Genomic DNA, 24,524 nt, shown 5'->3' with positions numbered 1-24,524 from the left:
TCTGCCTCATGTGTCCCAGCGACCGGTCAGCTCCCACAGAATCGGACTTTTCCAGGTCCCGTCAGCTAAGCAATGTCGTCTGGTGGGGCCTAGTGGAAGAGCCTTCTCTGTGGCGGCCCCGGCTCTCTGGAATCAGCTGCCCACAGGGATCTGCATAGATAGATAGATAGATAGATAGATAGATAGATAGATAGATAGATAGATAGATAGATAGATAGATAGATAGATAGATAGATAGATGTGGATAGATAGATAGACAGACAGACAGACAAATGATATCTAGCTAGTTACATGATAGATAGATAGACAGACAGACAGACAAATGATATCTAGCTAGTTAGTTAGTTAGTTAGTTAGTTAGTTAGTTAGTTAGTTAGATAGATAGATAGATAGATAGATAGATAGATAGATAGATAGATAGATAGATAGATACTGTAGATATAGATAGATAGATAGATAGATAGATAGATAGATAGATGGATGGATGGATGGATGGATGGATGGACGGACGGACGGACGGACGGACGGACGGACGGACGGACGGACATACATACAGACAGACAGACAGATGACAGACAGACAAACAGATAGATAGATAGATAGATAGATAGATAGATAAATAGATAGATAGACAGACAGATAGACAGATAGACAGACAGATGACAGATAGATAGATAGATAGATAAATAGATTTCATTTATTGGATTTATTTAGATGATATCTAGCTAGTTAGATGATAGATCGATAGATAGACAGACAGACAGACAGTCAGACAGACAGACAGACAGATGATATCTAGCTAGTTTGATACCACATTTAGAGAGCACCTAGGAATCCACAGTTCAGCCCTGAGTTACAAATGTCCCCTTTGCTCAGTCCCATAGTTTCACCCAACCTTTTTTTTTGAAAGCCAGTGAGGCTGCTACCTCCTCTAGATGGTCATTCGGTAAGAACAACAAAGAGAACTCCAGTATTTCCTCTGGTTCCTCTTTCAGGAACAAGAGAACCTGATTGACGCGGAAGAGCGCCTCACCCAAATGATGAAGGCCAAGATGGAATTGGAGAGCCAGATTTCGGACATGAAGGAACGCCTGGAGGAGGAGGAAAGCTCAGCAGCCTCCTTGAGTGCCCACAAGCGCAAGTTGGAAGCCGAACTTAATGATCTCAAGCGAGACCTGGAGGGGCTGGAGACCACGTTGGCTAAGACGGAAAAAGAGAAACAAGTAAGCATTTTGTCATTGGGGGTGGTCCTTTGAAGGAACGTTTTGGGTTGGTCTTTGTTGGTTCTGGAAGTGAGATCTTCCCAGCAGGGTCATACCAGCCATGACTTATTCATACATTAGATGGATCAGACTATGTCTCCTTTCCCTTTCTCCTCCTTCTCTTCCTTTTTCTGTCTATCTTCCTTCTTTCCTTCCCTTTTTCCCTTCCATCCTTTCTTTTCTTCCTTCCTTTTATTTTTTCCCCATCATCTTTCTTCCTCTTTTCTTTCTTTTCCTGTTTCCCATCTTCCTTCTTCCTTTGCCTTCCTCCTTCCCTCTTTTCCTTCCTTTCTTTTTCTTCCTTTCTCTTTTTTCTTTCCTTCTTTGTTTAGCTCTCTTTCTTTTTCCTTCCTTCTTTCCTTCCTGTTTTGCTTTGCTCCTTCCCCCTTTTCCTTTCTTTCTCTCTTTTTTTCCCTTTCTTTCTTTTTCCTTTCTTTCTTTCTTTCTTTCTCGCTTTCTTTTTCCTTCCTTCCTTCTTTTGCTTTCTGCCTTCCCTCTTTTCCTTCCCTTCTCTCTCTCTTTCTCTCTTTCTTTTTCTTTCTTTCTCCCTCCCTTCCTCTTTCTTTCTTTCTTTCTTTCTTTCTCTTTTTCCTTCTTTTTTCCTAACTATGTATTTTAGATCAATCATCTGTTCACAATGGGTGATTCTGTATGAATGTCTCTTGCTTCTTTCAAGGCTCTCGATCACAGGGTCCGAACTTTGACCGGTGACCTGCAAGCCAGGGATGACTCGGTTGCCAAACTCCAAAAGGAGAAAAGAGCCCTGGATGAGCTACACCAGGTGAGAAGGATCTTCTTCTTTTCATTGACTCACATAAGCTCAAGGTTCATCCAATGGATTTTATAGGCCAGAACCCAACCTTTCCGTCAAGGCAAAGATTTACGCTATACGAAGACATCACAGCCTCAACTTACAACCACAATTGGGACTAATTGATGTGGTTATTAAGTGAGGCAGGCCTGATTTTCTACCCTTTTCACCATGTTCATTAATAGCAATAGCAATCGCCCTTAGAGTTATACACAGTGCTTTGCAGCCTGTTTACAGAGTCAGCCTCTTGCCCCCAACAATCTGGGTCCTCATTTGACCCATCTCAGAAGGATGGAAGGCTGAGTCAACCTTGAGCCAGTCAGGATCGAACTCCTGGCAGTGGGCAGAGTTAATCTGCAATAGCAATAGGGCTTAGATTTATTTATTATTATTAATTAATTATTATTATTATTATTATCATCATCCTCATCCTCATCAATACAACACTGCAAATGAGATCACGATGCTGGATATTATTATTATTATTACTATTATTACTACTACTGCTATTATTATTATTATTATTATTATTATTATTATTATTATTATTCATTCAATTTCTATGCCACCCCTTTCCTGCAGAAAACGCTCGACGACCTTCAAGCTGAGGAAGACAGAGTGAACCATCTGACCAAAACCAACAGTAAACTCAGCACCCAGATACACGAGGTCAGCATTGACTTCTCCTTCCATGGAGGTTTGGAGTAGACGTTCAACCAAGGGGCTTTTATAGAGAGATTGCAGTGGCCTTTTTACAAATGGTAGGGCTGGAAAGGGTCTTGGAGATCGTCTAGTCCAACCCACTGCCCAAGGCAGGAGTCCTTATTCTCTCCTGGAATATTCGTTGACCAGTTCTTAAACACCTCTTAGTGTTAGAGCACCCACAACTTCTGAAGGCAGGTTGTTGCACTGATTAATTGTTCTCATGGTCAGGAAATTTCTCCTTAGTTCTAGGTTGGGTTTCTCCTTGGTTAGTTTCCATCCGTTGCTTCTTGTTCTGCCTTCAGGGGCTTTGGAGAATAAATTGACCCTCCTCTTCTCTGTGACAGCCCCTTGGAAGACTGCCCCTAGCCCTGCTCTTCATTAAAATAGATGTATTTAGTTCTCTTAACCATTTATTATATGGTTTGGCCTCCAAACTTCTTTATCTTTTCTTAAAAATAATTTTTATTAAGTTATATACATTAAAAAAAAAGAAATACATATATACATACAAAAAATAAAACAAAAAATAATACCTACAAACAAAAAAAAAACCAAAAAGATCTACACACTAGTATTAAAGGATATCTTTTCTTCTCTTTTGTAATTTTTTAGAAAAAGTTTATTGTGTATAAAAACACAAGCATATACAATATCTTTACAAGTATACGTTCAGATTCGAACATACCGAGCAATAATAAACAACCACAACAACACGGGGGAAAAAAACAAAAAGGAAAAGAGAAAAAGAAAAAAGAATAAAATAAAAACATAAGCATGGTTAAAACACAAGAAAGATATCCCCCCTTTTTTTTTTTTTGCATCAAGGTGATTTTTTTTGTACAGTTCTAGGTTTCCTTGGTTGCGTTGGTCAATGGTTCCTTTTTTAATCTCTGGTTCTTTTGGCTTGTCTCTCGACCAGTTGGAAGACAACTGGGAACAAGAGAAGAAAATCCGAGCTGAGGTTGAAAAAGCCCGGCGCAAAGCGGAGGGTGACTTGAAGATGACCATCGAGAACCTGAACGAAATGGAGAGGTCGAAGCTGGATTTGGAAGAGGTGGTGAAAAAGTAAGCGGCCAGGTCCACCTTCTGCGTCAACTCTTGGTTTGTAGGACCAACCATTTCAATTCAAGTCAATTCAAGTTATTAGATTTGGGCATCCTCCTCGATCCACAGCTCACATTAGAGAAACACCTTTCAGCTGTGGCGAGGGGGGCGTTTGCCCAGGTTCGCCTGGTGCACCAGTTGCGGCCCTATCTGGACCGGGACTCACTGCTCACAGTCACTCATGCCCTCATCACCTCGAGGCTCGACTACTGTAACGCTCTCTACATGGGGCTACCTTTGAAAAGTGTTCGGAAACTTCAGATCGTGCAGAATGCAGCTGCGAGAGCAGTCATGGGCTTACCAGGTAATGCGTGATGTCAAGTTGGCCACCTTTAAGCCAGTCACATGACCTTTAAGCCATCCCTCAGTCACATGAACATCAAGCCACTCCCACCTGGTCACATGGTCAGCAAGCCACGCCCACAAAATAAGCCCTTCCCTGCCACAGAGTCTTTGAATAAGCCTGATGTGTGTTTGTTTCCAGGAGAGATATGGAGATCAATTCCATCAGCTCCAAGTTGGAAGATGAGCAGGCACTTAATTCCACCCTTCAAAGAAAACTGAAGGAACACCAGGTAGGGGAGAGAAAGACCGACGGACATGATTTGTCTCCTTCCGCCAATCATGTTTGGCTAACAGTATCCAGTCCCCTGTTCCCATCCAGATTTGGCTACTCTTAGGATTTCAAACTACTTTGACCATGAAAGAAAACATTTAAGAGATTGTTTGTTTGATTGTTTGTTTAGTTAGTTAGTTAGTTAGTTTGTTAGTTCAATACACAATACGCATTGAAGAGAATAAACATATAGTAATATATATCAAAGAAAGGATAGAAGAAAAGATATAAGAATAAAATATGTCAATGAAGAATAGAGGAAAAGATATATGAATGGAAGAAAAGATATAGGAGATATAGGAGAGACAATTGGACAGGGGACGGAAGGCACACTGGTGCACTTATGCACGCCCCTTACTGACCCTCTTAGGAACCTGGAGAGGTCAATTGTGGATAGTCTAAGGGAAAAATGTTGGGGGTTAGGGGTTGACACTACTGAGTCAAGTAATGAGTTCCACGCTTCGACAACTCGGTTGCTGAAGTCATATTTTTTACAGTCAAGTTTGGAGCGGTTAATATTAAGTTTGAATCTGTTGCGTGCTCTTGTGCTGTTGCGATTGAAGCTGAAGTAGTCATTGACAGGTAGAACGTTGCAGCATCCTTCACACAGATGGTTATCCAACATCTGCTTAAAAACCTCCAGTGTTGGGGCATTCACGACTTCTGGAGGCAAGCAGTTCCACTGATCAACCGTTCTGACTGTCAGGAAATTTCTCCTTAGTTCTAAGTTACATCTTTCCTTGTTTGGTTTCCACCCATTGCTTCTTGTTCTGGGCAGCCTCTGAGATATTCGAAGACGGCTATCATGTCACCCACTGTCCTTCTTTTCATTAAACTAGCCAGGCCCAGTTCCTGCAACTTTTCTTCGCATCTCATGGTGTTTTTGCTTTTAATAGGCTCGAATTGAAGAATTGGAGGAAGAGCTGGAAGCGGAGCGGTCCATAAGGGCGAAGGTAAATCTGTTTCTCCATAATCAAAGAAGGGGCCCATTCAGTTCAAGACAGCAATGGCTATCCTGGTTCCAAAGCAGTTTGGAGGAAGACTGTGCAAAATATTTTAAAACCGCATCGTTTCTAAAATTCTCCGGGTCATGTTTGAAACATCCCACCTGGAGTTTGGAAATCATTTGTTTTTAGGGCTCTTTTGAACATTTTGAGAATTTCCAATTACATTGAAACATGGTAGAAGTTCAAATCAGCCTGTTTTGCAGATGTAAAAAGAAAGAAAGAAAGAAAGAAAGAGGGACCGAGAGGGAAAGAAGGAAGGAAGGAAAGAGAGAGAGAGAGAGAGAAAGAAAGAAAGAAATAAAGAAAGAGGGACAAAGAGGGAAGGAAGGAAGGAAAGAAAGAGAGAGAGAGAGAAACAAACAAAGGGAGAATAGAGAGAAGGAAGGAAGGAAGGAAGGAAGGAAGGGGGACCGAGAGAGAAAGAAAGAAAGAAGGGAGAGAGAAAGAAAGAACGATGGAGAGAGAAAGAGAATGAAAGAAACAAAGGGAGAGGAGAGAAGGAAGGATGGAAGGAAGGGAGGAAGAGAGGAAGGAAGAAAGAAAGAAAGAAAGAAAGAAAGAAAGAAATAAAGAAATTTTATACTCCCAACCAATGTCCCCTCTAATTTTTTTTCTGGTGTAGCGGAAAAGTATAGTGTCTGAGCGGCAGTCCCTTCGGGACTGGGCGGCACTCTTTCCCTCTCACTTTTTCCCTCTCGGCTTCTGGGCAGGTTTGAAAAACTCTGAGTTGATGATGATTTTTAAGTGAGCGATTGCTCACTGCTCAGCTTAGAGGGAACTATGCTCCCAACTGCAATCACCCTATAAGGGAGATGAATAGCATAAACATTTAACAAAAGAAACTAATATTAATATCTTGTTTTTAGATAGAGAAGCAACGCAGTGACCTCTCCCGGGAACTGGAAGAGCTCACCGACAGACTTGAAGAAGCTGGAGGAGCCACCACCGCTCAGGTATAAACATACACCAGTCAAGATAGATGATGGTTGTGCCCATTTCACATGCTGAGAAACTGAGCCTCAAAAGAACGCATCCTCCAGCCATCTCTCTCTGGTTTTTTTAAAAGAAAGTTTATTAAGTTTAAATGGTTAAAAAGGATGGGGAAGGGTCATTGGAAAAATGGGGAAGGGGATTTCAAGCGCTGGAAGTAACGGTGTGTCAGACAACGTTGGGGACCACATCCGAGCAGCGTTGATGATGTTCAAAGAGAGGGGGATGCTGGGCTCTTATTCCCTCTCTTCTTCTCTCTGCGCCCAGATTGATCAGAACCGCAAACGGGAGGCCGAGCTCCTTAAACTCCGCCGAGAACTGGAAGAAGCCGCCTTGCAGAGCGAAGCCACCGCTTCCACCCTGCGCAAGAAGCACACCGACGCGATGGCCGAGATGACGGAACACCTGGAGAGCTTGCAGAGGGTCAAATCCAAGTTGGAGAAAGACAAGCAGGTCATGAAGGCCGAGATTGATGATCTCAGCAGCAGCATGGAAAACGTCCAGAAATCTAAGGTACGATGAACGTGTACAGTATCAATCCACCACTGAGTACTGTACTATTGTGAGATTATTTATTTATTTATTTTATTTATTTATTGGATTTGTATGCCGCCCCTCTCCAGAGACTCGAGGCGGCTAACAGCGACAATAAAACAGTGTACAACAGTAATTTGGTATTAGAAATGATTAAAAATCTATTAATATAAAAAACAAACATACATACATACATACCATGCATAGAATTGTAAAGGCCTAGGGGGAAAGGGAATCTCAATTCCTCCATGCCTGGCGGCAGAGGTGGGTTTTAAGTTGCTTATGAAAAGCAAGGAGGGTGGGGGGCAATTCTAATCCCTGGGGGGAGTTGGTTCCAGAGGGCCGGGGCCGCCACAGAGAAGGCTCTTCCCCTGGGTCCCGCCAGGCGACATTGCTTACTTGACGGAACCTGGAGAAGATCCACTCTGTGGGACCTTACTGGTCGCTGGGATTCGTGCAGCAGAAGACGATCCCTGAGATAATCTGGTCCCATGCCATGAAGGGCTTTATAGGTCATAACCAACACTTGGAATTGTGACCGGAAACTGATCGGCAACCAATGCAGACTGCGGAGTGTTGGTGTGACATGGGCATATTTAGGAAAGCCCATGATAGCTCTCGCAGCTGCATTCTGCACGATCTGATGTTTCCGAACACTTTTCAAAGGTAGCCCCATGTAGAGAGCATTACAGTAGTCGAGCCTTGAGGTGATGAGGGCATGAGTGACTGTGAGCAGTGACTCCCGGTCCAAATATCCTCAACTAGCCTCTCCTCTTTGCCATGCTAGTTATTTACACCTGGTTGAAGAGGCTGGTTCTGATTCTTTTCTTTTTTAAAAAAATATTTTTATTAATTTTTAACAAGTTTAATATACACACAACATAAAACAGTGCATGGTGAAATGTGCCCACCACCCAGACACACACACATACCCCACCACCAAATCGGGGGTGTTTCTTATATAGTCCACTTGACCCAAGAGCAATATATCTATTTACATATTATAGAGTGATTCCAATTTATTTCTTGTAGCTTGGTCTCGGATTCTGCTCATCATATATCGTCTTACCTTGTCCCACCGTCCCATCAGTTGTCCCAATTCAGTTTCATTATCCGAATTTATCCTTTTATCCATAATTTCAAATTGAATATGGTCCACCATGTACCTATACCAATTTTGCATTGTCCATTTTGTCGCATCCTTTCAACCCAAAACTATTACATTCTGATTCTTAACAAATCCTGATTCTTGACAAATGTCTCTTTTTCTTTAATGTCCACTGAGAGCATCGGCACCAAAGACAAATTCCTTGTGTGTCCAATCACACTTGGCCAAGAAAGAATTCTCTTCTATTCTATTGTTGAAATGTAACCAGGAACTCTTGAGTTTTTTTGACGTTGTCTTCTCCTCTACATCCTGGTAGATTAATGCAGAAGCTCATGTCCGGAGATTGGAGGACAACCTAGCTGAAGTCAACGCCCGACTGGCTGAGATGGAAAGGAATCAAGCTGAAACCAACGCCATCAGGAACAGACTCCAAGGTTGGATTTCCTTGGGCGCTCTCCAGAGTTCCATTATCGTATTGATTGGTTGGTTGGTTGGTTGGTTGGTTGGTTGGTTGATTGATTGATTGATTGATTGATTCATTCATTCATTCATTCATTCACTTATTTATTTGTTTTTTAATGCCACCCTTCTCCTTAGACTCAGGGCGGCTTACAAAATGTTAGTAATAGCACTTTTTAACAGAGCTAGCCTATGGCCCCCACAATCCGGTCCTCATTTGACCCACCTCGGAAAGATGGAAGGTTGAGTCAACCTTGAGCCGGGGATGAGATTTGAACCGCTGACCTGCAGATCTACAGTCAGCTTTAATGATCTGCAATACTGCAATCTACCCACTGCGCCACCTCGGCTCATTTTGTTTTCGGGGTTTGTTTTTTTAATTAAAAAATATCTTTATTGGTTATTTGCATATAAAAAACAGACAAAAAGAATAATCAAACACAATTACAAAAACAAGCAAAACAAAAGGAAGGAAGAAAAGAGAAGAGAAAGAGAAGGCATAAAGAAAAGAAAGGAAAGAGAATGAAAAAAAGAGAAAGAAACAGGGTCAACGAATATGTTGACGGTCATTAATTTCACAGCCTTTGGGTAGCTGTTTTGAGTAGCTGTTTTTGCATTTTGTACATGAGGCTGTTTTTCTAAACCATTCTTTGCAATAGGATTGTAAGATTACGTATCTGTAAATGGATTCAGTATTTCTTGTAAGTAATGGGTAGTATTTATGTGAGGTTTATGTTTTTAAATATTTTTTTTTATTCAACCAGTCATGACACTTGTCCCGTATTTTGTAATATTCAGTATCATCTTTTTCTTGCCATTCTAAGGTTAGTATAGAGTGCTGGTGAGACCCCATTTGGAATACAGTACTGTGTCCAGTTCTGGAGACCTCACCTACAAAAAGATATTGATAAAATTGAACGGGTCCAAAGACGGGCTACAAGAATGGTGGAAGGTCTTAAGCATAAAACGTATCAGGAAAGACTTAATGAACTCAATCTGCATAGTCTGGAGGACAGAAGGAAAAGGGGGGACATGATCGAAACATTTAAATATGTTGAAGGGTTAAATAAGGTTCAGGAGGGAAGTGTTTTTAATAGGAAAGTGAACAAGGTGGCACAATCCGAGATGAGTTCGGGGAACGATTAGAAGCTACGTGAGAAAATATTATTTTGCTGAAAGAGTAGTAGATGCATGGAACAAACTTCCAGCAGACGTGGTTGGTAAATCCACAGTCACTGAATTTAAACATGCCTGGGATAAACACATATCCATCCTAAGATAAAATACAGGAAATAGCATAAGGGCAGACGAGATGGACCATGAGGTCTTTTTCTGCCGTCAATCTTCTATGTTTCTAGTATTTTGTTTCGTTTTATTGAGCTATCCAACTTTAACAAATGTTCACCCTGGCCACTAGCAGTCCCAGCCTCATGCCCTTCATTGTCATGTCTTCGTGTCTTTCGTTTTTTCATTCATACCTCAGAGAAATTGTGTTTCTCCTTTTTTGTAAAAAGTTAGATGCGCGATGGGCGACCTTTGAAGGCCAGGCTTCATTTATCTTGTCTCGTTTTGTGTTCCTCCGACTGCATTGCCGAACTTGGGCGAATTCATTGCCAAATCTTGATGCTCAATTTCCTGCCAGCTCAAAGCAAGGAACAGGCCAAAGTTACGGGCTGCATTGTAGATGAGGCGTAGCTCAGCCATAGAAGAAAAAAAATAGAGGCAAAACAAAGATTTTTGCATCTATTCTACTGATCAGAAACATACACAAACACACTGGAAATTTCAGTCCTGCTCTTATATATATTGGTCCAGTCCAGGGGTGAAATGGTGTCTGTTGTGAGTGTTCCTTGCCCTCAAGAAGTATTAGACTCTGAGGACGAGGAAACTGAGGTTTTAGCTTATCCTGGTTTAAGAAGGTTATCAGAAAGCAGTGGGGATGAGAGCATAGGTGACAATGATTTAGAAGTTAGCATGGAAAGTGGTTCATCTTCAGATAATGGGGGGGATATCTGACAGCCCATGGGTAAAATCTTAGGTTCCGGAGATTCACAAAACGAAGAGAAGAAATTCTTGGGGAAAAAGTTATGAATCTGCCATTGTTAGAATTGTGTAAATAGCTAATGTGTCAGTTCCTGAAATATAGTGGAAAATAAGTGCTTTTGGACAACCTGCATGATTGAAATATGGCATGATTTATATCTCTGGAAAACGTAAGCTTTTGATAAACCATGACAGACTGTGCTAATTTAGATTAACAAGAACACTGAGCAAAGCCTTTAGTACTGAATAAACCCCTACGCCTTGAGAGAGATGACAGAACTAGACTAAGGAGGCAGCATTAGATTAACAACATGTATTGAAATTAAAGACTTAACAGTATAGACTTAATGTAAAAACAACAAAGAAATCAATCAATCAATAATCCAGTTCTCCTCCGTTCCTCTTTTAACCCTTCCGCTGCAGCTGAGAACAATGAGCTGAGCCGCGAGCACGAAGAAAGTCAGACACGGCTCAATCAAGTCCTTCGGGTCAAGACATCCCTCACTTCCCAAGTGGACGACTTCAAGCGACAGCTGGACGAAGAGTCCAAGGTAGGTTCTTGGCCCGATGGATCCACCTGCTTGTTAAAATTTATTTATTTCTCTTTATAAGAGAGATTTTGGTCCCTGAAAAGGAGTCCGCGAATAAATAAAGTGTTGTAGTTGTTAAATAAGTGTCTCTATTCCGTTCTTTGTTTTTGTTTTTTATTTTATTTTATTTTTATTTCTTTCCATATCTCTCTCCCTTGCATTGATCCACTTATAGAACTTATCCCATGTAGTTATATTTTTTGTTTCCGTGTTGTCTTTCAATTTTTGTGTTAAGGAATCGAACTCGGCGCTGTCAAATATTTTTTTAATCAGGTCTCTGTCTGTTGGTACCTCTTCTCTTTTCCAATTTTGGGCTATTGTTATTCTGCTTGCTGTTATAATGTGTTGAATTATATAGTAGTCTTTTTTCTTTATTTTCATATCTATTATCCCTAATAAAAAGATCTCTGGCTTAAATAAGAGGTTGATTTCCGTAATTTCAAATATCCAGGTCCTGATTTTGCTCCATAATTTCGTGATCACATTCTTAAGTAGAAAAGTTTGTAAATAGAAGTAATTTTTCCCTTAGGAATCAATGTAAAAGCAAATAATGCGTGCAAACCCATTAGGAAAGAAATAAAAGCTCGGAATTTGGGTGGGAGGAGGAAGAGGAAGAAGAGGAGGACAGTCGCTGCCCAGAGCGAAGGGAGCATTTCTTTTCTCTGGATGCGGGCAGAGGTTTATTCCCTCTCCAAGTGCCCAGAGAAAGGAAAATGCTTCATTCGCTCTGGGCTGCCAAAGCCTCCTTAAGCACCACCGAAAGGCTCCTCTGGCAGCCCAGATGACCAGGATTAAAGGGGGAATGGCCGGGCCTTCGTGCCACTCTCAAATTTCCTGGGAAATATTTCCGGGCTCGGGTTCTTAAGTAGAAAATGTTTCTTAAGAAGAGGCAAAAAAATCTTGAACACCCGGTTCTTATCTAGAAAAGTTCTTAAGTAGAGGCGTTCTTAGGTAGAGGCACCACTGTATATTAATCAACTACAACTATGGCTTTCTTTAGGCCCGCAGCGCTGCAGTGGTCAGTCTGGCCAACACCAAGCACGACTTGGATTTGATCAAGGAGCAGCTGGAAGAAGAGCAAACCAGCAAAGCTGAGCTCCAACGCTTGGTCTCCAAGCTCAACACCGAAGTTACAACCTGGAGGACCAAATATGAAACCGATGCTATTCAGAGAACAGAGGAGCTGGAAGAGACTAAGTGAGTAACGTGGTAGAGCACGTTGGTAGGTCTAGGACCGTGGTGGCGAACCTATAGCAAAATGCAGCTGCGAGAGCAATCACGGGCTTCCCAAGGTATGCCCATGTTACACCAACACTCCGCAGTCTGCATTGGTTGCCGATCAATTTCCGGTCACAATTCAAAGTGTTGATTATGACCTATAAAGCCCTTCATGGCATCGGACCAGAATATCTCCGGGACCGCCTTCTGCCACACGAATCCCAGCGACCGATTAGGTCCCACAGAGTGGGCCTTCTCCGGGTCCCATCAACTAAACGATGTCGGTTGGCGGGCCCCAGGGGAAGAGCCTTCTCTGTGGTGGCCCCGACTCTCTGGAACCAGCTCCCCCCCAGAGATTAGAACTGCCCCCACCCTCCTTGCCTTTCGTAAACTTCTTAAAACCCACCTTTGTCGTCAGGCATGGGGGAACTGAGATATCTCCCCCGGGCCTATACAATTTATGTATGGTATGCTTGTATGTATGTCTGCTTAATAATGGGGTTTTTAAATATTTTAAATTGTAAATTATTAGATTTGTCATGAACTGTTTCTATTGTGTTGTGAGCCGCCCCGAGTCTACGGAGAGGGGCGGCATACAAATCATAAGTAAGTAAGTAAGTAAGTAAGTAAGTAAGTAAGTAAGTAAGTAAGTAAGTAAGTAAGTAAGTAAGTAAGTAAGTAAGTAAGTAAGTAAGTAAATAAGTAAACAAACAAACAAACAAACAAACAAACAAACAGGAAGTTTGGAAATCAACTTCCGGTTGGCGCGTTGGGCCGTTTTTCGCCATCCCCAGGGTTTAGGAAAACCCAACTTGGACCGCCTTCTGCCACATGAATCCCAGCGACCGGTCAGGTCCCACAGAGTCGGCCTTCTCCAGGTCCCACCAACCAAACAATGTCGCTTGGCGAGGCCTAGGGGAAGAGCCTTCTCTGTGGGGGCCCCGGCCCTCTGTAATCAGCTGCCCCCAGAGATTCGCACTGCCCCCACCCTCCTCACCTTCCGCAAGAGTCTTAAGACTCATTTATGCTGCCAGGCTTGGGGTGATTAGATCTCAGTTCCCTGGCCGACAAATATTATGTGTGATTGTTGTCTGAATGGGTGTGATTGTGATTGTGAATGAATTGGCTGATTGATTTTATTATATATGGGATTTTAGTAGTGATTTTTAGTAGATTTCAATTATTAGATTTGTTGTAATAATAATAATAATAATAATAATAATAATAATAGATTCTTAATTTAATCAGGGATTTTAGATTGTCTTGTAATTTTAATTAATTGGATTGATTTTATTGTGATTTACTGTCCTTTCCTATGTTGTAAGCTGCCCCGAGTCTTCAGAGAGGGGCAGCGTAGAAATCCAATTAATAAATGAATAATAATAAACCGGACGTTCATTTCCAAACTTCCAGTTGGCCCGTTGGGCCATTTTTTGCCGTCCTCAGGGTTCAGGAGGCTTTCATGCACACACAAAGCCATCTCTGGTCTAGGACCAGGATTCTGAGAAGTTCAGTCATATCTAGAAGGCTAGCGTCGTCATTTGACCCAACTCATATCTGGGATATTTTCTTTTTCTTGTTTTGGGGTCTGCTTGCAGGAGAAAACTGACCGCCCGTCTTCAGGAAGCCGAAGAAGCAGCCGAAACGGCCCAAGCTCGGGTGGCCAGCATGGAAAAGTACAAGCAGAAGCTCCAGATGGAAGTGGAAGATCTAACTTTGGATCTTGAAAAGGTAAAATACCAAGCGTTAAACTAAATTATTCCTCTCTACAGTAATTGGTATGGCCACACTTGGAATACTGTGTTCCGTTCTGGGGGGCCCAATTTAAAAAGGACATTGATAAACGAGAGCAAGTTCAAAGGAGAGTTACAAGGATGGCGAGTGGTCTGGAAACCACGTCCTATGAGGAACGGCTAAAGGATCTAAAGATGTTTAGTCTGCAAAGGAGAAGACCGAGAGGAGACTTGATAACTGTCTACAAATATCTGAAGGGCTGTCACAGAGCAGAGGGGTCAGCATTGTTCTCATTAGCCCATGGAAGGACTAGAAACAATGGAATGAAACTGTAAGGGAGTCAATTTAGATGAGATAGCAGAAAAAATCTTTCTAGCGGTAAGGGCGATAAACTGGTGGAACAGTTTGCCACAGGAGGTGGTGGGCTCGCCTTCACTGGAGGTCTTCAAACAGAGACTGGACAGTCATCTTTCTGGGATGGTTTAATGAATCCTGCATTGAGCAGGGGGTTGGACCTGATGACCCTGGAGGTCCCTTCCAGCTCTATGATTCTATGATTCCGTGATTCCATGATTCCATGTTTCCATGTTTCTATGATTCCATGATTCTATGACTCTATAATTCCATGTTTCTATGATTCCATGATTCTATGATTCCATGATTCCATGATTCTATAATGACATGTTTCTATGATTCCATGATTCTATGATTCCATGATTCCATGATTCCATAATTCCATGTTTCTATGATTCCATGATTCCGTGATTCCATGATTCTATGATTCCATGTTTCTATGATTCCATGATTCTATGACTCTATAATTCCATGTTTCTATGATTCCATGATTCTATGATTCCATGATTCTATGATTCTATAATTCCATGTTTCTATGATTCCATGATTCCATGATTCCATAATTCCATGTTTCTATGATTCCATGATTCCATGATTCTATAATTCCATGTTTCTATGATTCCATGATTCCATGATTCCATGATTCCATGTTTCTATGATTCCATGATTCTATGACTCTATAATTCCATGTTTCTATGATTCCATGATTCCATGATTCCATGTTTCTATGATTCCATGATTCTATGACTCTATAATTCCATGTTTCTATGATTCCATGATTCTATGATTCCATGATTCTATGATTCTATAATTCCATGTTTCTATGATTCCATGATTCCATGATTCCATAATTCCATGATTCCATGATTCCATGATTCCATGATTCCATGATTCCATGTTTCTATGATTCCATGATTCTATGACTCTATAATTCCATGTTTCTATGATTCCATGATTCCATGATTCCATGATTCCATGTTTCTATGATTCCATGATTCTATGACTCTATAATTCCATGTTTCTATGATTCCATGATTCTATGATTCCATGATTCTATGATTCTATAATTCCATGTTTCTATGATTCCATGATTCCATGATTCCATAATTCCATGATTCTATGATTCCATGATTCCATGATTCTATAATTCCATGTTTCTATGATTCCATGATTCCATGATTCCATGATTCCATGTTTCTATGATTCCATGATTCTATGACTCTATAATTCCATGTTTCTATGATTCCATGATTCTATGATTCCATGATTCTATGATTCTATAATTCCATGTTTCTATGATTCCATGATTCCATGTTTCTATGATTCTATGATTCTGATGTGCCTGTCTGAGCCATCAGAATGATGAAGCCCTAGAGCAGGGATGGCAAACCTTTGGCACGGGTGCCACAGGTGGCACGCGGAGCCATATCTGATGGCACGCAAGCCATTGCCCTAGCTCTGCTCCAACGTGCATGTGTGCACCAGCCAGCTGATTTTTGGCTCGGACAGAGGCTTTGGCGCTGGGGAGGGTGAAACGCGAGCCTACTGGGCCCACTAAAAGTTGGAAAACAGTCCGTTTCTGACCTCCAGAGGGCTTCCGGAGGATGGGGGAAGCTGTTTTTGCCCTCCCCAGGCATTGAATTATGGGTGTGGGCACTCACACATGTGCAATAGCATGTATCCATGCTCTTTTGGAAAAAAAGGTTCACCCTCACTGCCTGAGAGACAAGGCTAGGAGTGCAAGCGAGATCCACAGAGGTGGAGATCAACGTTGAGGGTGATGCTTTGTCTTCTTCTCCTTCCCAGTCCAACGCAGCCTGTGCAGCCCTGGATAAGAAGCAACGGGCCTTTGACAAGATGCTGGCCGAATGGCAGCAGAAGTGTGAGGAGCTCCAGTTGGAGGTGGACAATTCCCAGAAGGAATGCCGCATGTACATGACGGAGAATTTCAAGCTCAAGACGGCCTATGAGGAAGCATTGGAGCAGCTGGAATCCGTGAAGAAGGACAACAAGACTCTTCAGGGTGAGTTCAGCGTAGTGTTCAACAAACAACTGCTTGTTAAGCAACCACTTGAAGTTATAATGTACCCCAAGCAGCCGGTTAGGTCCCACAGAGTCGGCCTTCTCTGGGTCCCGTCAACCAGACAGTGTCAGTGACAGATAGATAGATAGATAGATAGATAGATAGATAGATAGATAGATAGATAGATAGATAGATACCGGTAGATAGATAGATACCGGTAGATAGATAGATGATAGATAGATGATAGATAGATAGATAGATAGATAGATAGATAGATAGATAGATAGATAGATAGATAGATAGATATCTGTAGAAAGATAGATAGATAGATAGATAGATAGATAGATAGATAGATAGATAGATAGATAGATAGATAGATACCGGTAGAAAGATAGATACCGGTAGATAGATAGATGATAGATAGATGATAAATAGATAGATAGATAGATAGATAGATAGATAGATAGATAGATAGATAGATAGAAAATAAATGTCATTTTAAAAGTTGACTTACAACCAGTTCTCGTGCTGAGGGTCATCGCAGCATCCCTGCTGTCCTGGGATCAAAATTCAGGACCTTGGAAAGCGCCAAGTATCCTAAAAGCCCCAGGGTCACGTGATCGCTTTTTGTGACTTTCCCAGCTGATTTCCAACAACAATAATAATTAGAATATAGCTGGAAGGGATCTTGAAGGTCTCCTAGTAGTCCAACCTCCTGCTCAGGCAGGAGATCCTAAGTACCATTCTGAGCAAATGACTGTCCAACCTCTTCTCCAAAGCCTCCAGCGATGAAGCACCCACAACTTCTGGAGGCAACTGGTTAATTGTCCTCACTGCTAGGAAGTTGTGGGAGGTTGCTTCTCCCTTGAAGAAGTTTCCATCCATTGTTTCTGGTCTTGCCTTCCAGTGCTTTTGGGAAATAACTTGACCGCTCTTTTCATTTCATTTCATTTCATTTTATTGGATTTGTATGCCGCCCCTCTCCGTAGACTCGGGGCTGCTAACAACAGTAATAAAAACAACGTGCGACAATCCAATACTAAAGAAGCTAAAAACCCTTATTTTAAAAACCAATCATACATACAAACGTACCATACATAAATTGTGGAAGCCGAGGGGGAAAGAATATCTCAGTTCCCCCATGCCTGACGACAAAGGTGGGTTTTAAGAAGCTTGCGAAAGGCAAGAAGGGTGGGAGCTATTCTAATCTCTGGGGGGAGTTGGTTCCAGAGGGCCGGGGCCGCCACAGAGAAGGCTCTTCCCCTGGGCCCCCGCCAAACGACATTGTTTAGTTGACGGGACCCGGAGAAGGCCCACTCTGTGGGACCTAATTGGTCGCTGGGATTCGTGCGGCAGAAGGCGGTCCTGGAGATATTCTGGTCCGGTGCCATGAAGGGCTTTATAGGTCATAACTAACACTTTGAATTGTGACCGGAAACTGATCGGCAACCAATGCAGACTGCGGAGTGTTGGTGTGACATGGGCATATTTGGGAAAGCCCATGATTGCTCTCGCAGCTGCATTCTGCACGATCTTATTTCTGACAGCCTGTGGTCACCTTGAATAAATATCTGTACATGCATCCTTTTTCTTTTCTTTCATTCAGAGGAAATCAAGGACCTTATTGACCAGTTGGGTGAGGGAGGAAGAAGTGTCCACGAGCTGCAGAAGATGAAAAAGAAGTTGGAAATTGAAAAAGACGAGCTTCAGATGGCCTTGGAGGAAGCTGAATCTTCCCTGGAGGTAATGTTGAACATGGTAGCATGGTTGGGCAGCAAGAATGATCAAGGAAATGGAGCCCCTCCGTTATGAAACCAGGTTGCGACGCCTTGAAAGACGGTGTTGAAGAGGTGACTTGATCGAAGCGTGTAAAATCATGCATGGGATAGAAAAGGTGGATAGAGAAAAATTCTTTCTCCATCACACAATACTAGGACGAGGGGGCCCTCACCAAAGCTCATAGGTAAGAAAGTGAGGACAAATCAAGGGAAATATTTCTCCACCCAGAGGTTGATGGAATTCCCTTCCAGAAGAGGTCGTGACAGCTGTCAGCCTGGAGAGCTTCAAGGCAGGATGGGACAGATTCATGGATGCCGAGTGTATCGGTGGTTATTGAAACAGATGTCCATGTGCCACCTCTATGTTGGTTGAGGCAGGCAGGGTTCCCTTGGGTACCATTTGTTGGGGGTCAAGGGAAAGGGAGGGTCTTGCCTTCTCTTTCTGCTCAAGATCCCCATGGACAATTGGTGTGACACAGAATGTTGGACTCGATGGACTTTGGCCCGATTCAGCATGGCTCTTCTTATGTTCTTACGTTAATTCCTTCCTTGTCCCTCCCTCCCTCCCTATTTTTCCTTCCTTCCTTCCTTCCTTCCTTCCTTCCTTCCTTCCTTCCTTCCTTCCCTCCCTCCTTCCTTCCTTCCTTCCTTCCTCTTCCAAGTGCTGCCTCTATGTTGATTGAGGCAGACATGGTTCCCTTGGGTACCATTTGTTGGGGGGTCAAGGGAAAGGGAGGGTTTTGCCTTCTCTTTCTGCTCAAGATCCCCAATGGACAATTGGTGTGACACAGAATGCTGGACTCAATGGGCTTTGGCCCAATTCAGCATGGCTCTTCTTATGTTCTGTTGGCTTAGCAATTCTGGCTCCCCTCTGTCATCCATGCATCCTTGTCTCAGGGAAGTGGGCCCAAGGTTTCAGACTCTCAAGGTCACACAAAAGCTTTCCAGGAGAAGAGCGCTGGGTCTCCTGTTTGGGGGAAACTGAGGCCATGGTCCTCCTCCTTTGTTTGCTGAACAGGTGGAAGAGAGCAAGCTGATCCGCATTCAATTGGAGCTGGCCCAGGTGAAAGCAGACATTGACAGGAGAATCCATGAGAAAGAAGAAGAATTTGAAGCCACAAGGTTTGAAGCCTGTTCTCCGTATATTGTGAGATTCGCCTCCCATCATCCTCACCTAGACTGCCTCCAAACTGGTGCCACAATTCCCATTATCACCCTAATTTATTTATTTATTGGACTTTAAAAAAAAAAAATTAAATTGAATTTTATACATTAAAAAAACCACAAACGCAGCATATAAACAGACATGAACCAAAATACAAATAGATATTTTTCAAGTCGACCTCCAAATTTTGCATTCGTATCCACAGACTATATCTTCTTATAGCAGAGGGGTGGCATACAAATCTAATAAATAATAATAATAATAATAATAATAACAACAACAACAACAATAATAATAATAACAAAAATGACAAAATTGAAAGGGTCCAAAGACGGGCTACAAGAATGGTGTAAGGTCTTAAGCATAAAACGTATCAGGAAAGACTTCATGAACTCCATCTGCATAGTCTGGAGGACAGAAGGAAAAGGGGGGACATGATCAAAACATTTAAACATGTTAAAGGGTTAAATAAGGTCCAGGAGGGAAGTGTTTTTAATAGGAAAGTGAACACAAGAACAAGGGGACACAATCTGAAGTTAGTTGGGGGAAAAGATCAAAGGAAACATGAGAAAATATTATTTCACTGAAAGAGTAGTAGATGCTTGGAACAAACTTCCAGCAGACGTGGTTGGTAAATCCACAGTAACTGAATTTAAACATGCCTGGCATAAACATAGATCCATCCTAAGATAAAATACAGAAAATAGTATAAGGGCAGACTAGATGGATCATGAGGTCTTTTTCTGCCATCAGTCTTCTACGTTTCTGTGTTTCTAATAACAATAATAAACATCCATATTCTTACAGCATAAACATTTTCATTGTAAATTAGCTTTCCTTTTCCTTATTCATTTATACCACATTGTCCAGATATCATAGTAGACTTTTATGTCGCCTCTCTCCGAGGACTCAACATATAACTAAACAATATATAACGTCCTGAATCCGATTAATTTCCATTAATAGTCTTAGATACCCAAGAACCATAAAAAGACACTGATTCCCATTCAATCGACTTACTCACAACACATTAGTTGGCCAGGGGGTTAGAGTTTAGTGGCCCTAAGCCTGGTAGCATAAATGAGTCTTTAGACTCTTGCGGAAGGTGAGAAGGGTGGGGACAGTATGAATCTCTGTGGGGAGCTGATTCGAGAGGACCGGGGCCACCACAGAGAAGGCTTTTCCCCTAGGCCCAGCCAAGAAACATTGTCTATCTGACGGTCCCGACTCTGTGGGACCTGACCAGTCGCTGGGACTCATGCGGCAGGAGGCGGTCCTGAAAATAATCTGGTCCAATGCCATGTAGGGCTTTATAGGTCATAACCAACACTTTGAATTGCGTCCGGAATGGTGATGGGCTACAAAAATGGGCTAAAAAATGGTGGAAGGTCTTAAGCATGAAACCTATCAGGAAAGATTTAATGAACTCAATCTGTATAGTCTGGAGGACAGAAGGGAAAAGGGGGGACATGATCGAAACATTTAAATACATTAAAGGGTTAAATAAGGTTCAGGAGGGAAGTGTTTTTAATAGGAAAGTGAACACAAGAACAAGGGGACACAATCTGAAGTTAGTTGGGGGATAGATCAGAAGCAACGTGACAAAATATTATTTTACTGAAAGAGTAGTAGATGCGTGGAACAAACTTCCAGCAGACGTGGTTGGTAAATCCACAGGAACTGAATTTAAACATGCCTGGGATAAACATTTATCCGTCCTAAGATAAAATACAGGACACAGTATGAGGGCAGACTAGATGGACCATGAGGCCTGACAATGACTTCTGCTCACCTCTGTAGGAAGAACTACCAACGTGGCATTGAATCCCTGCAGTCGAGCCTGGAACTGGAGGCCAAGGGCCGAGCCGAGGCCCTGCGGCTGAAAAAGAAGATGGAGACCGACCTGAATGAAATGGAGATTCAGCTTGACCATGCCAATAAGAACAACAGTGAGCTGGTCAAGACCTTGAAGAAACTCCAGCAACAGATCAAGGTGAGAGAAGGAACAGGAAGTGGGTGGTGGTGGTGGAAGAGAGAAGAGCAAAAACAAACGACGAGGAACCCATTCCTGGCACAGACTAAGTCTGGGCTTCTGACACTTTTTCTGCCTCCAGGACATACAAATGCAGATGGATGAAGATGCCCGTCAACATGAAGAGTTGAGGGAGCAGTACAACCTTCAAGAGCGCCGGCTCAGTCTTCTCCAGACGGAACTGGAAGAAGTGCGCACCGGCCTGGAGGGCAGCGAACGCTCGCGCAAGCTCATCGAGCAAGAATTGGTGGATGTCTCCGAAAGACACAACGAGCTCAATGTTCAAGTGAGTCAACCTCCATAGCCTCCATCTCTCACGGGGAAGACCAATTTATTATTATTACTATTATTATTATTATTATTATTATTATTATTATTATTATTATTATTTAGATTTGTATGCCGTAGACTCCATAGACAATTTATATAGTGAAGTAGAAAAATGGTACCGTAATCCCTCGCTACTTCGCGGTTCATCTTTCGCGGATTTGCTACTTCACAGGTTTTCGAAGGGGGCTTAAATCCATTAAAACAAAGTGAAAATTTTAAATCCGTTAAAAATCCATACAATTCTTCTACAGTACTACTGTATTCTATTAAAGAAACTGGTAGGATATCACATGTAGTTCCAGCTGAGAAACATTATAGAATGACTGTTTAATGCAAAGGGTGGGTTTTAAAAGTCCAAATACTCCTTAAATACATAAAAAAAATTATCTTTCCTCTACTTCACGGAAATTTGTTTTTCATGGGTGGTCTTGGAACGCATCCCCAGCGAAAAATGAGGGATCACTGTATATGTATATTGCTCAAAAAAATTAAAGGAACACTCAAAGAACACATCCTAGATCTGAATGAATGAAATATTCTCATTGAATACTTTGTTCTGTACAAAGTTGAATGTGTTGACAACATGTGAAATTGATTGTCCATCAGTGTTGCTTCCTAAGTGGACAGAAGTTTGATTTACTTGGAGTTATATTGTGTTGTTTAAGTGTTCCCTTTATTTTCGGGGGCATTGTATATATATTTGACACAATTTACTGTAATATGTATTGCGCCTTTAACATTTATAGTTGTACATATTTTGGATTTGTTTATTTTTTAACTTTTTAATTTATTTTCTTTGACTTTTTGGTATCTATGTTTGAATTTTCTTTTTAAATTGCGGAAAATTAATAAAGAATATTTTTTTAAAAAAAAGAAAAGAAAAATTTGAATCTCACCATTGATGGGCTCCAACCTAAGTCCCAAAGTTTGGAAGACTAAAACTTGGTCCCCGTTGACCAATTCAGACTGGACCGTGCAATGAAAGTTTTGACAACTTTGTAGCTTTGACTATGGAAACATGGCTGTGGTTGGCCATCCTGATGGAGGGTTCATGGTACATAGCTTGAGCTCCCTCTGGTTTAATCGGTCCTACTTTGACGTCTCCTCTTCCTTCTGCAGAACCAGAGCTTGCTAGTGATCAAACGGAAGTTGGAATCTGACCTTACGCGCATAACCAACGAACACGAAGAACTCATCAGCGAATTCCGATCAGCGGATGAGAGAGCAAAGAAAGCCATGATGGATGTGAGTTTGTGGCTCTGGATTTGGAACAAAACTTCTTTGGGGTATTCCTTTGGAGGACAGAGCCTTTTTATTTTATTTTTATTTTATTATACGATGATTATTATTTTCTCTTATCTCATTTTATTTTATTTTATTTCATTTTTCTTTTATTTTTATTATTTTCTTTTCTTTTTATGATTTTCTTTTCTGTTTTCATTTTTCATTTTATTTATTATATTTCATTTCATTTCTTCTATTATTTTCTTTTCTATTATGCATTTTATTTATTATTTTATTTTTTATTATTCACCAATCTTTTTTATTTTTTAAATTTCTTTTCTTCTTTTGTTTTCTTTCATTTTTTAATTTTCTGTTTTATTTCATTTTCTTATTTTTTATTCTATTTTATTTCTTCTTGTTTTCTTTTTTCTTTTTCATTTTCTTTATTTCATGTCATTTGTTTTATTTTTTAAAATTCTATTTGATTTATTTATTTATCTTAATTTTATTGTTTATTTTTTTACCCACCTTGTAACGACCTTGAATCTTTGCAAAGAATTAATTGCGGCTAGTACTTTTCCTTCTCATGCAACCAATTCCCACAGTACTATTCTACTTGTGGCAGGCCAAAGTCTCCAACTCAACATGATGGTTATGGCCTGACACACGGACGGACAAGCTCAGGGGCCTGCAAATCTTTCTCTCGGTGCTTTCAAAATTCAAATTTCAAATTATAACAGCTAGTTGAAGTTCGGTCCCCCTTTTGTTTCATTCCCTCCAGGCCACCCGCATGGCTGAAGAACTGCGCCAGGAACAAGACCACTCCATGCACTTGGAGAAGATCAAGAAGAACTACGAAATCACCATCAAGGACCTGCAGGTCAAGATGGAAGAAGCTGAGCAACTGGCTTTGAAGGGTGGGAAGAGGACCATCATGAAGCTGGAGGCTCGGGTAAGAACCTCTTCTCTCCCTTCTCCCCCTTCCATCCAATGTCCAGTTCCTAACACTTCCCACCAGGCGGGATTCCCTATTTACTGCTGCTACCGGTGCAATGTACCAGGGTATCTCTGGGACCGCCTTCTGCCGCACGAATCCCAGCGACCGGTTAGGTCCCACAGAGTGGGCCTCCTCCGGGTCCCGTCAACAAAACAATGTCGTTTGGCGGGGCCCAGGGGAAAAGCCTTCTCTGTGGCGGCCCCGGCCCTCTGGAACCAACTCCCCCCGGAGATTAGAATTGCCCCCACCCTCCTTGCCTTTCATAAGCTCCTTAAAACCCACCTCTGCCGTCAGGTATGGGGGAACTGAGATATTCTTTCCCTCTAGGCCTTTACAATTAATGTATGGTATGTTTGTATGTATGGAAGTTTGGTTTTACAATAAGGGTTTTTAGTTGTTTTAGTATTGGATTTACATGCTGTTTTTTGTTACTGTTGTTA

The 24,524-nt window shown here is 41.7% G+C and overlaps 1 protein-coding gene across 2 annotated transcripts in view; it reads left to right on the top strand.

The window, feature by feature from the left end:
• LOC139172308 (myosin-16) overlaps nt 1-24,524 on the top strand; it is a 67,044-nt gene that overhangs the window by 38,094 nt on the left and 4,426 nt on the right. For both annotated transcript variants that reach the window (XM_070761271.1, XM_070761272.1), the window contains exons 23-41: nt 996-1,223; nt 1,939-2,043; nt 2,656-2,742; nt 3,698-3,843; nt 4,367-4,457; nt 5,395-5,451; nt 6,372-6,458; nt 6,763-7,008; nt 8,454-8,571; nt 11,063-11,190; nt 12,230-12,426; nt 14,046-14,178; nt 16,342-16,558; nt 18,165-18,301; nt 19,355-19,458; nt 21,302-21,494; nt 21,616-21,819; nt 22,983-23,108; nt 23,869-24,039. In XM_070761271.1, the coding sequence (XP_070617372.1) occupies nt 996-1,223; nt 1,939-2,043; nt 2,656-2,742; nt 3,698-3,843; nt 4,367-4,457; nt 5,395-5,451; nt 6,372-6,458; nt 6,763-7,008; nt 8,454-8,571; nt 11,063-11,190; nt 12,230-12,426; nt 14,046-14,178; nt 16,342-16,558; nt 18,165-18,301; nt 19,355-19,458; nt 21,302-21,494; nt 21,616-21,819; nt 22,983-23,108; nt 23,869-24,039 (2,775 nt within the window). The remainder of the gene's footprint in view (nt 1-995; nt 1,224-1,938; nt 2,044-2,655; nt 2,743-3,697; nt 3,844-4,366; nt 4,458-5,394; nt 5,452-6,371; nt 6,459-6,762; nt 7,009-8,453; nt 8,572-11,062; nt 11,191-12,229; nt 12,427-14,045; nt 14,179-16,341; nt 16,559-18,164; nt 18,302-19,354; nt 19,459-21,301; nt 21,495-21,615; nt 21,820-22,982; nt 23,109-23,868; nt 24,040-24,524) is intronic.

The sequence above is a fragment of the Erythrolamprus reginae genome, chromosome 9 (genome assembly GCF_031021105.1).
Source record: "Erythrolamprus reginae isolate rEryReg1 chromosome 9, rEryReg1.hap1, whole genome shotgun sequence".
Taxonomy (NCBI): domain Eukaryota; kingdom Metazoa; phylum Chordata; class Lepidosauria; order Squamata; family Dipsadidae; genus Erythrolamprus; species Erythrolamprus reginae.
Note: the sequence above shows the minus strand (reverse complement) of the source record. Positions and strands in the feature narration are given on the sequence as shown.